Source organism: Salvelinus sp. IW2-2015, linkage group LG9 (genome assembly GCF_002910315.2).
Source record: "Salvelinus sp. IW2-2015 linkage group LG9, ASM291031v2, whole genome shotgun sequence".
NCBI lineage: Eukaryota > Metazoa > Chordata > Actinopteri > Salmoniformes > Salmonidae > Salvelinus > Salvelinus sp. IW2-2015.
This window is the reverse complement of record NC_036849.1, coordinates 19,376,402-19,389,577: the sequence shown is the minus strand read 5'-3', so window position 1 is coordinate 19,389,577 and position 13,176 is coordinate 19,376,402. Positions and strand designations below refer to the sequence as shown.

General features: G+C 43.6%; 1 protein-coding gene across 1 annotated transcript in view; it reads left to right on the top strand.

Annotated features, from left to right (window-relative positions):
- The window catches only part of LOC111969023 (ryanodine receptor 3-like), a 190,657-nt gene that overhangs the window by 82,475 nt on the left and 95,006 nt on the right, over positions 1–13,176 (top strand). Inside the window, 1 exon segment of the mRNA XM_070445284.1 lies at positions 2,609–2,730. Within this exon segment, the coding sequence (XP_070301385.1) occupies positions 2,609–2,730 (122 nt within the window).

Sequence of the window (13,176 nt, the reverse complement as noted above, 5' to 3'; positions counted from 1 at the left end):
GTCTGAATACTTTCCAATGCACTGTATTAAGAATACTTATTTCAATCCATTTTTCTGCATGCATAATATGCAGTAGACCATGTTTGTATAACGCACAATCATCATTTTTAGTCAGGTTTTTCTTTCGGGCTTGGCTCTAAGCCTATGCATAATTTCAATATGTGAATGGTGTTTTGAATTAATCATCACCTTAGAAAGCGCTGTGCATTTCATTGTGTTGGCTTTGAAACAACAACCATGTTTTACACCGTTTCAACCTGCTGTTGAACTTCTTTCTTCAAATTGATCATCACAGTGAGGTAGTTTTAAAAGTAAGATAGGCTACTGTTTTGATGAGAAGTGTTTGATGTGATTTTAGATTGTATTTGCATTGATGTACCAGCCATAGAACCTGATGGAGGACAAGTAGACCCTGAGTACCAGGCCATTAGACCTGATGAACATTAGAGCCCTGAGTACCAGGCCATTAGGACCTGATGGAGAACAATAGACCCTGAGTACCAGCATTAGACCTGATGGAGAACAATAGAGCCCTGAGTACCAGCCATTAGGACCTGATGAGGAACAATAGAGCCCTGATACCAGCCATTAACCTGAATTGAACAATTGAGCCCTGAGTACCAGGCCATTAGACACCTTGATGGAGAACAATAGAGCGCCTGAGTAGCAGGCCATTAGACCTGATGGAACAATGACCCTGAGTACCAGGCCATTAGCACCTGATGGAGGAACAATAGAGCCCTGAGTAGCAGCATTAGGACCTGATGAACATAGAGCCTGAGTACAGGCCATTAGGACCTGATGGAGGAACAAATAGCCCCTGAGTACCAGGCCATTAGGACCTGATGGAACAATAGAGCCCTGAGTACCAGGCCATTAGGACCTGATGGAAGAACAATAGAGCCCTGAGTACCAGGCCATTAAGACCTGTTGGTAGTTAGCAAATTGGGTACTACCAAAGCATTTCCAGAGTGCATAAAAGGAGATTGTCGAATTTTACTGCGGCCATGACTTATGACTGCCGGTGTGGTGGTAATGTGGTCACTGCAACAGCCCTATGCCAGGACCATTCACAGTTGAGCTCACTCAGTTTAGCTTAACGCTGATTGGCTATTTACATTTTTTATTATTATTGCTTGCTGGCTTTCCCTGCATTCAATGCAAGGAAAGGCGGCAACAWTGTCATARTCTTTTTGACCTGACAGCATCAGATAGATTGGTTACACATATAGAGACAGAGGGGCGCTGTTTCGCTCGCTCGGATACTTTCTCCGTTGAGATGCATTCAGCCTCTTGCAAATTGAAGGAAAATTATGAAACACAGAGACTAATGATAAATTTTGTCTTTTATAAAAAATTTAATATTGGTCAATGTTTTTGGGAAGCCTGGCTTTCCTTGGAATCCACGAATACACGCCACTGGAGGATTGTGCGATTATATGACAGTCCCTCAACTCCACAGCAATGCAGCCTAATAGCCTGTAATGTCAGCAGCACCTGTGTTACAGCCTAGCCATACTCAACACCGCTAATCAGGGGTTGCAACCAAAATTATTTTCCAATAGTTTAGTTCCGTTCCACAGTTCTGACCAGCAAAATAAAGTTCTGAACCGGTTCGAACCCCCAAAGTACCAGTTTATTTAGTTCCTTTCTGTTCCTATTTTAATCTGTGGGATCGACATTAGTTTTTACATTTAGCTCATTAAATTACTCCACCAATCAGTGTGGATAGAGCAGCTTGCTATAGACAGGGCAAGCTAATTGTTTACATGCTTGATGGACAGACAAGTGTAGGGCGCGAGATGAAACTGAAATGTTGTGGGTGGGGAGCAAGCAAAAGAGAGGGATGGACATGGAGGAGGCTTGAAGCGCTTACCATCATGATATGACGTGCATTATAATGTGTTTAGGATATTAGTAGTAGGCCTATCATTCCTACTTCACTAAATTACATCATTATATACTAGCTACTTACTTATGGAGGAGCTGCTAATATGGAGGAACTTTGAACATCCAAACATTGGCTCAACACCCTGGACCAGAGCTAATAAAAGCTTGTGTGTGCAGCGGCACCAMCATTCAAAACACGTCATACCATTTTGTAGTTTATAAATCRAATGTGAAACGTGATAACTAATAGTATCCTTAACTAGCKTAGATAAAGCTGACAGGCAGACACTGTGGGGAGAAGTTTCTGAGTGACAGAGTGAGTGCTTTGCATAGGCGCGTTGATAGCAAAAATAATGCTCCGAACTTAAAATAACGTTATTCACCGGTTCTCAAGATTTGAAAATAACAGTTCTGTTCRGGAACACTAGAGATCACTTTCATTCCTGGTTCTTTTAACTTTCCTTGAAAAATTCTGTTATTTCCCCGTTTTTGGTTCTATTCCCTGAACCGGTTCCAACCTCTGCTGCTAATCTGTCAACTTCTCCCTTTCTCTCCCTCCCTCTTTTCTTTCTTTCATTCTCTCTCTTTGCCCTCATCTTTCCTTCCTCCCTCTATTTCTCTCTTTTGCTCTCTGTCACTCTATTTCTCTCTCTCGCTACCCCCTTCTCCCTCCTTTGCCTATCCCCCCTTTCCCACTTTCCCTGTGTTCCCCCTCCAGGCCTGCCTCCACTCTGAGGGTCATATGGATGATGGGCTGACCTTGCAGCGGTGTCAGCACGAAGAGTCKCGTGCTGCTCGCATCATCCGTAACACCACCCGCCTCTTCAGTCACTTCATCAGGTACACCACCTCTAAACCACACAACTACAATTTTGGATGACGCTTATAGGTCATCCAAATGACCGTGATCACCGTAATAACCATTCGAATAGCAAAACAAATACAACTTATATTTAAACAGTGCCTTCAGAAAGTATTCACACCCCTTTACTTTTTCCACAGCCTGATTGTATTTTTTGTAAGATTACATTTGATATTTTATAAACAATACAAAACATACAAATAACAAACATCAACTACATGACACCTGCCCAGACCCACTAGTACACACCCCTCTCCAGCGCCCTCATCACTTTCCGGCACATGCGCTAAAACTGCACCATTTTTTCTCTCCGTACCACGCACCTTCATTCGGTTTCTCCATTGTGTTAATGATGGCAGATTGATTGAAGTTTTAGTATACGTATTTTCAAGATGAGTGATGAGAAGAGAATTGTCATGTCTTGAAATATTCAGACAGACGATTAAAAGTAAGTTAACATTGTAATAATTTTACAAAGGAAAACATGTTTATTGAAAATGAAATATAAATGTAACATTTTACCTAAGTATTCATAACAGTGAGTCAATACTTGTAGAAGCTCCTTTGGCAGCGATTAGAGCTGTGATGTCTTGGTATGTCTATCTCAGCTTTGCACATATGATTTGGGGATTGTCTCCCAATCTTCCTTGCAGATTTTCTCCAGCTCTGTTAAGTAGATGGGGAGCAATCTTCAAGTCTTTCCACCAATTTTCAATGAGATTCAGGTCTGGGGTTTGGTTGGCACTCAAGGACTTTCACACTCTTCTTCTGGAGCCATTCCGGCATTGCTTTGGCTGTATGCTTGGGGTCATTGCCTGTTGGAACTAAAACTTCGCCCAAGTCTAGGTCGTTTGCACTTTGAAGCAAGTTCTATCAAGGATGTGCTGTATTTGGCTCCATACATTTCCATCTATCCTGAACGTCTTCCAGTCCCTGCCGCTAAAAAGCATCCCCATAGCATGATGCTACCACACCATGCTTCACATAGGGATGGTGTTAGATTGGTGATGAGCTGAGTTTTAAAAAATTCTCATCAGACCACAGAATCTTTTGCCTTTCATGTGCCTTTCTCAAAGTGGCTCCGTCTGCCACTCTCTACCAAAAATCCAGATTGGTGAAGTGCTGTAGCGACTGTTTGTCCTTCTGCAGGTCTCCCATCTCAGCCAAGGAACTCTGTAGTTCTGTCAAAGTAATCACTGGGTTCTTGCCACCTCTCTGACCAAGGTCCCTTTTTCCCTGTTTCTCAGTTTGGTTGGACGGACAGCCTTAGGCGGAGTCTGTAGGACATATTTTTTCAATTTCCAAATCATGGAGACCGCTGTGCTCTTGAAACTTTCAACACTCTAGAAATGGTTTTATACCCTTCCAAGATATATGCCTCATCACAATTCTATCTTGGAGATCTAAGGACAGTTTTTTTCAAATCAAATCACAGTTCCTTGGACTTTTTGGTATAGTTTCCTCTCTGACATGCACTGTCAACTGTGGGACCTTATATAGACAGGTGTGTTCTAACTAAATCATGTCCAAACAATTTAATTGACCACAGTGGACTCCAATCAATTTGTAGGTACATCTCAAGGATGCTCAAAGGAAATTGGATGCACCTGAGCTGAATCACTGCCAGAGCCCTGCAAAATGACCTCCAGCAGCCACAAATGTGCAGTGTCTGCTCAAACGGTCAGAACAGACTCCATGAGGGTGGTATGAGGGCCAGACGTCCACAGGGGGTTGTGCTTACAGCCCAACACCTGGCAGACGTTTGGCATTTGCCAGAGAACACCAAGATTGGCAAATTCGCCACTGGCGCCTGTGCTCTTCACAGATGAAAGCAGGTTCACACGCACATGTGACAGACGTAACAGAGTCTGGAGACGCCGTGGAGAACGTTCTGCTGCCTGCAACATCCTCCAGCATGACCGTTTGGCGTGGGGCAGTCATGGTGTGGGGTGGCATTTCTTTGTGGGGCCGCACAGCCCTCCATGTGCTCGCAAGAGTAGCCTGACTGCCATTAGGTACCGAGATGAGATCCTCAGACCCCTTGTGAGACCATATGCTGTGCGGTTGCCCTGGGTTCCTCCTAATGCAAGACAATGCTAGACCTCAGTGGCTGGAGTGTGTCAGCAGTTCCTGCAAGAGGAAGGCATTGATGCTATGGACTGGCCCGCCCGTTCCCCAGACCTGAATCCAATTGAGCACATCTGGTACATCAGTCTCACTCCATCCACCAACGCCACGTTGCACCACAGACTGTCCAGGAGTTTGCGGATGCTTTATCCAGGTCTGGAGGAGATCCTCAGGAGACCATCCGCCACCTCATCAGAGGCATGCCCAGGCGTTGTAGGGAGGTCATACAGGCACAGGAGCCACACACACTACTGAGCCTCAATTTTGACTTGTTTTAAGGACATTACATCAAAGTTGATCAGCCTGTAGTGTGGTTTTCCACTTTAATTTGAGTGTGACTCCAAATCCAGACCTCCATGGGTTGATCAATTATTTCCATTGATCATTTTGGTGTGATTTTGTTGTCAGCAATTCAAACTATGTAAAGAAAAAAGTATTTAATAAGAATATTTCATTCATTCAGATCTAGGATGTGTTATTTTAGTGTTCCCTTTATTTTTTTGAGCAGTGTAMATAAACTCAGCAAAAAAAGAAACGCCCCTTTTTCAGGACCCGGTCTTTCAAAGATAATTTGTAGAAATCCAAGAAACTTCACAGATCTTCATTGTAAAGGGTTTAAACACTGTTTCCCCTGCTTGTTCAATGAACCATAAACAATTAATGAACATGCACCTGTGGAATGGTTATTAAGACACTAACAGCTTACAGATGGAATAAACACCAAAAAAKAKCAAAAGAAAGATGCCCAGGGTCCCTGCTCATCTGTGTGAACGTGCCTTAGGCATGCTGCAAGAAGGCATGAGGACTGCAGATGTGGCCAGGGCAATAAATTGCAATGTCCATGCTGTGAGACACCTAAGACAGCGCTACAGGGAGACAGGACGGACAGCTGATCATCCTCACAGTGGCAGGCCACGTGTAGCAACACCTGCACAGGATCGGTACATCCAAACATTCCATTCCACATGTGGGACAGGTACAGGATGGCAACAACAACTGCCCGAGTTACACCAGGAATGCACAATCCCGCCATCAGTGCWCAGACTCTCCGCAATAGGCTGAGAGAGGCTGGACTGAGGGCTTGTAGGCCTGTTGTAAGGCAGGTCCTCACCAGACATAACCGGCAACAACGTCGCCTATGGGCACAAACCCACCATCGCTGGACCAGACAGGACTGGCAAAAAGTCCTTTTCACTGACGAGTCACAGTTTTGTCTCACCAGGGGTGATGGTCAGATTCGCGTTTATCGTCGAAAGAATGAGCGCTACACCGAGGCCTGTACTCTGGAGTGGGATTGATTTGGAGGTGGAGGGTCCGTCATGATCTGGGGCGGTGTGTCACAGCATCATCGGACTGAGCTTGTTGTCATTGCAGGCAATCTCAACGCTGTGCGTTACAGGGAAGACATTCTCCTCCCTCATGCGGTACCCTTCCTGCAGGCTCATCCTGACATGACCCTCCAGCATGACAACGCCATCAGCCATACTGCTCGTTCTGTGCGTGATTTCTTGCAAGACAGGAATGTCAGTGTTCTGCCATGGCCAGCGAAGAGCTCGGATCTCAATCCCATTGATCACGTCTGGGACCTGTTGGATCAGAGGGTGAGTGCTAGGGCCATTTCCCCCCAGAAATGTCCGGGAACTTGCAGGTGCCTTGGTGGAAGAGTGGGGTAACATCTCACAGCAAGAACTGGCAAATCTGGTGCAGTCCATGAGGAGGAGATGCACTGCAGTACTTAATGCAGCTGGTGGCCACACCAGATACTGGCTGTTACTTTTGATTTTGACCCCTCCTTTGTTATGGGACACATTATTCCGTTTATGTTATTTACATGTCTGTGGAACTTGTTCAGTTTATGTGTCAGTTGTTGAATCTTGTTATGTTCATACAAATATTTACACATGTTTAGTTTGCTGAAAATAAATGCAGTTGACAGTAAGAGGACGTTTCTTTTTTTGCTGAGTTTATATTTTTTCCTCTCCTCTGCTCCTGACTGCATGTGCTGCTGTTGTAGCAGGGAGGAGGGCATTGCCTAGGCAACCGAAGACTTGTTTGCTACAACACTTTCCTTGTTTGAGCAAGGAGCAACAAAGTTTCATCACTTTGTGGAGTACATGTTACTATCGAGTCCATGTTACAGCAAAAAATMTACTCACCTGCACAAATGCCCGGCCGTCTCAGTTCAGACTTTATTTGTCACATGCTTCGTAAACAACAGGTTTATACTAACGGTGAAATTGTTACTTATGGGTAATTTTCCAACAATGCAGAGTTAAAGGTAAAACATAAATAAATGTATAAATAGAAATAGTAACACAAGGAATAAATACACAGTGAAAAACAAATATAAATAACATGGCTATGTACAGAATACGATGTGCAGAGGTACAAGGTTAGAGAATGACCGATACAGATTTTTTGGGGGGCCGATGGCGATACAYATTCTMTTGGGGGTCAAGGAGGCCGATGGCCGATATTTTAGGCCGCTATTCAATATCGTTACGTTTGAACATTTTGACGACAACATTTCCCAGAGACAGCCATTAATGCATCAATTTTAAAATAAAACAARACATTCAACTTTGTTTTTACAAATCTAACTACATAACAACATAATCATTTTATTTGAATGGTACATCTCTTGATCAACTGGCTAAATGAAGACGGCATAGGCCTACTCACAATACAGGTCAATGCATATTCAAAAGGAGTGCGTGCATTGAGTTATTGAGCTTGTTTTGGCAGATCAGTGGAGTCTGTCATCTGTAGCACCCTAATCTGTTTGCCTTCCATCTGTTACTTATATTAGCCTTCTGAGCAACACATTCTGCATGGAAGCATCACTCCAGCATGTCATGCCTGTATGGAAGGACATCATATAGAATGGGGTGGCAGGTAGCCTAGTGGTTAGAGCGTTGGGCCAGCAACCGAAAGGTTGCTAGATTGAATCCCCAAGCTGACGAGATAAAAAATATATCGTTCTGCCCCTGAACAAGGCAGTTAACCCACTGTTCCTAGGRCGTCGTTTTAAATAAGAATTTGTTCTTAACTGACTTGCCTAGTTAAATAGASGTTAAATAAAAAATATAGGCACTCCTGTTAGTATGAGAATATAAAGTACCATCTATTCAATGCAAATGGGTCCAACTTAACGTCATGATTTGTGATCACGGATGCTTATGAAACTAGTATTTTTGTAATTTCCCGTGATTGGGAAAATTATTATTTTCAGCTGTCAGGATGCATCTCTAAACTCAGCTGCCAGGTCAAAATMTACTACTTCAGCTATGTCAGGAAATGGGCGTGTTATAACTTGATCCTACTGCTACTATTTGGAAAGAGCAAGGCTGTAACTTCACTCCCTTTCACATCTCCTCACATCTCTCTCCATGGCTCATATCTTGTGCTACTGTTGACTGGTACTATGAGAACTAGCTCAATGGCAATGACATTTGCCACCAAGCCATAAATGTGCATAATATCTGACAAGGAGAGCGAGGGTAGGCAAAAATATGAAACTAACATGCACGTTGTGTCTGAATGACTCAAATCTGCCCATACAGTGCCTTCAGAAAGTATGTACAGCCTTTGACTTTTTCCACATTTGTTGTGTTACAGCCTGAATTTAAAATTTGATTAAATTGAGATTTTTTTTGTCACTGGCCTACTACACACAATACCCTATAATGTCAAAGTGGAATGTTTTTTGAAATGTTTACAAATGAATAAAAAATGAAAAGCTGAAATGTCTTGAGTCAATAAGTATTCAACCCCTTTGTTATGGCAAGCCGAAATAACTTCCGGAGTAAAAATGTGCTTAACAAGTCACATTATAAATTGCATGGAATCTCTCTGTGCAATAATAGTGTTTAACATGATTTTTGAATGTCTACCTGATCTCTGTACCCCACACATGCAATTATTTGTAAGGTCTCTAAGTCCAGCGGTGAATTTCAAACACCGATTCAACCACAACTACCAGGGAGGTTTTCCAATGCCTCGCAAAGAAGGTCACCTATTGGTAGACATTGAATATCACTCTGAGCATGAAGTTAATAATTACACTTTAGATGGTGAACCAATCATTACAAAGATACAGGCTTCTTTCCTAACTCAGTTGCCGGAGAGGAAGTAAACCGCTCAGGGATTTCATCATGAGGCCAACGGTGACTTATAAACAGTTAAGAGTTTAATGGCTGTGATAGGAGAAAACTAAGGATGGATCAACAACATTGTAGTTACTCCACAATACTAACCTAATTGACACAGGGAAAAGAAGGAAGCCTGCACAGAATAKAAATATCCCAAAACATGCATCCTGTTTGCAACAAGGCACTAAAGTAATACTGTAAAGTGTGGCAAAGAAATTACATTTTGTCCTGAATAAAGTGTTATGTTTGGGGCAAATCCAAAACAACACATTATTGATTACCAAGCTATATTTTCAAGCATCATGTTATGTGTATGCATGTAATCTTTAAGGARTGGGGAGTTTTTCAGGATACAAATAAATGGAATGGAGKTAAGCACAGACAAAATCCTAGAGGAAAATCCTTTTTATTAGTGAATTAACTAAACTAATATTTCCAACAGTAATTTGATTTTGGTCACTGTCAATTCATCTATTTCTCAATACTGCAGCTTCCCATCTAGATGTTCCTCTGCATTGTGTAGAGCTCGTGGCTCAGGCGGTGAGTGGCGGCTCACATAGCAGCAGTTCTGCTACGTAGACGGACTATCGGCAAAGCAGATAGGGAAGGGCCAATAGCCGATAGACTGGAAGGTCAAATATAGGCCCCATTCATCGGCTCGGCAGATTATCAGTCGTTCWCTAATGTTAGTACGGGTAAAGTCTCCAGCTCTCTGATCACTACTTTCTTTTTCTGTCTCCTTCTCCTCCAACCCTACCCACTCAGCCCTGTGGTGTATATTCTACAATAAGGATTTGCTGGAGTCCAAGTCAAACCAAGATTCCTTTGTTATTCTCTCTGAGCTCAGAAATGAGTTACACAGCGCAGGGTAGACCGTCTGATAAGCACATATCTTTATAGTTTCCTGTTCTTGAGCGGAACTTTATCTATACAAGGACGCAGGTGCAAGCTGGTTTGCAACAGGATGATACTCCCAAGAACAGGAGATTATAAAAGAACAGATTCACAAGGTTAGTCACATACTCAGTTACATACAATAAAAATTTCCCATTACAGCCCCTACCCAAATGCTCATGCGCCGTCGCAAACTTTGCTCTCTCTCTCTCCCACTACTCTCCCTTCTGCTAAATCCCCCTCTCTCCTCGCCTGATTCTACCTTTTCAACCCTGCTCTCCTGTCTTTCTGCATCCTATGATTCGCACTTTCCTCCCGGACGGCTCGGCCCTCCCCTCCTGATCCATGGCTGAGTGACTCATTGCGAGCTTACAGAACAGGGCTGTRGGCAGCTGAGCAAAAATGGAGGAAAACTAAACTTCCGGAGGACCTATCTTCCTTTCACTCCCTCCTTTTCTTACTCTGTATCTGCTGCGAAAGCCACTTTCTATCACTCTAAATGTCAAGCTTCTGCCTCTAAGCTTAGGAACTGTTTTCCACCTAATCCTCCCTCCTCCAGCTCTGGGGACGACTTTGTCAACCACTTTGAAAAGAAGGTTGACGACATCCGCTCCTCATTCAGCCTACTGAGTWCACTGGTCCCACTCACACATAACTACCCTATGCCTTGACCTCTTTCTCCCCTCTCTCTCTAGATGAAATCTTGTGACTAGTGTGGTCTGTCCTCCCAACAATCTACCCYCTCGACCCCATACCCTCCTCCCTTCTCCAGACCATCTCTGGAGACATTCTCCCATTCCTCACTTCCCTCATCAACTCATCCCTGATCACTGTCTGCGTCACATCTGACTTCAAAATGGCCAGAGTCTCTCCCCACATCAATATACCAACACCCGACCCCTCTGACGTCAAGAACTACAGACCGTAATCCCTTCTTTCTTTTCTTTCCAAAACACTTGAGCATGCTGTTTCTGACCAACTCGCTCGCTATTTCTCTACAGAACAATCTTCTTGACCCTTACCAGTCAGGCTTCAAGTTGGGTCACTCAACRGAGACTGGTCGATTCTGTGTCACGGAGGCTCTCCACACTGCCAAAGCTGACTCTTTCTCCTCTGTTGTCATCCTCCTATATCAATCCGCTGCCTTTGACACCGTGAACCATCAGATCCTCCTCTCCACTCTCTCAACGCTGGGTGTCTCAGACTCTGCACACTCTTGGATTGCATCCTACCTGGCAGGACGCTCCTACCAGTTGACATGGAGAGGATCTGTGTCTGTACCATGTACTCTCACTACTGGTGTCCTCCAGCGCTCGGTTCTAGACCCTCACCTCTTTTCTCTTTACACCAAGTCACTCAGCTGCTTCAGATCCACACATAGTCTCTCCTATCATTGCTATGCGCATGACACTCAATTACTTTTCTCTTTCCCTCCTTCTGACACCCAATTGGTGATACGCATCTCTGCGTGCCTGGCAGATATCTCAGCTTGGATGTCGGCCTTCCATCTCGAGCTCAACCTTGATAAAACAGAGCTTTTCTTTCTCTCGGGGAAGGCCTGCCTGCTCCAAGACCTCACCATCACGGTTGACAACTTCACAATGTCCCCTTCCCAGAGTGCAAAGAACCTTGGTGTGACCCTGGACAACAACATGTCGTTCTCTGCAAATATCAAAGTAGTGACTCGCTCCAGCAGGTTCATGCTCCACAACATACAGRGGGGCAAAAAAGTATTTAGTCAGCCACCAATTGTGAAAGTTCTCCCACTTAAAAAGATGAGAGAGGCCTGTAATTTTCATCATAGGTACACTTCAACTATGACAGACAAAATGAGAAAAGAAAATCCAGAAAATCACATTGTAGGATTTRTWATGAATTTATTTGCAAATTATGGTGGAAAATAAGTATTTGGTCAATAACAAAAGTTTATCTCAATACTTCGTTATATACCCTTTGTTGGCAATGACAGAGGTCAAACGTTTTCTGTAACTCTTCACAAGGTTTTCACACACTGTTGCTGGTATTTTGGCCCATTCCTCCATGCAGATCTCCTCTAGAGCAGTGATGTTTTGGAACTGTTGCTGGGCAACGCGGACTTTCAACTCCCTCCAAAAATGTTCTATGGGGTTGAGATCTGGAGACTGGCTAGGCCACTCCAGGACCTTGAAATGCTTCTTACGCGTGTGTTTGGGATATTGTCATGCTGAAAGACCCAGCCACGTTTCATCTTCAATGCCCTTGCGGATGGAAGGAGGTTTTCACTCAAAATCTCACGATACAATGGCATTCATTTCTTTTTTTACACGGATCAGTCGTCCTGGTCCCTTTGCAGAAAAACAGCCCCAGAGCATGATGTTTCCACCCATGCTTCACAGTAGGTATGGTGTTCTTTGGATGCAATCAGCATTCTTTGTTCCTCAAACGACGAGTTGAGTTTTTACCAAAAAGTTATATTTTGGTTTCATCTGACATATGACATTCTCCCAATCTTCTTCTGGATCATCCAAATGCTCTCTAGCAAACTTCAGACGGGCCTGGACATGTACTGGCTTAAGCAGGGGGAACGTCTGGCACTGCAGAGGAGATTTGAGTCTGGCTGGAGTGTGTTTACTGAGGTTAGGTTTGTTATTTGGTCCAGCTCTAGGTAATCTTCACTAGGTTCCCGTGTGGTTCTGGGATTTTTGCTTGCATCGTTCTTGTGATCATTTTGACCCCACGGAGTGAGATCTTGCGTGGAGTCCCCCAGATCGAGGGAGATTATCAGTGGATCTTGGTATGTCTTCCATTTCTAATATTTGCTCCACATTGTTTATTCTTCAACCGAAGCTGCTTACCTTTGCAAAGATCAGTCTTCCTAGCCTGGTGCAGGTCTACAATTTTGTTTCGGTGTACTTGATCAGGCTCTTTGGTACTTGGCATAAGTGGAGTTTGGAGTGTGATGTTGGGTTGTGGACAGGTGTACTTTTATAATCTGGATAAAACAAGGTTCAAACAGGTGCATTAAAATCAGGTAACGTAGTGGAGGACAGAGACCTCTAAAGAGAAAGAAGGTTACAGGGTCTGGTGAGAGCCAGAAACTTGCTTGTTTGTAGGTGACAAATACTTATTTTCCACCATAATTTGCAAATAAATTCATAAAAAGTCCTACAATGTGATTTTCTGGATTTTTTTTTATTTTGTCTGTCAATAGTTGAAGCTGTACCTATGATGAAACTTACATGGTCCCTCCATCTGTTTTAGTGTGAGAACTGA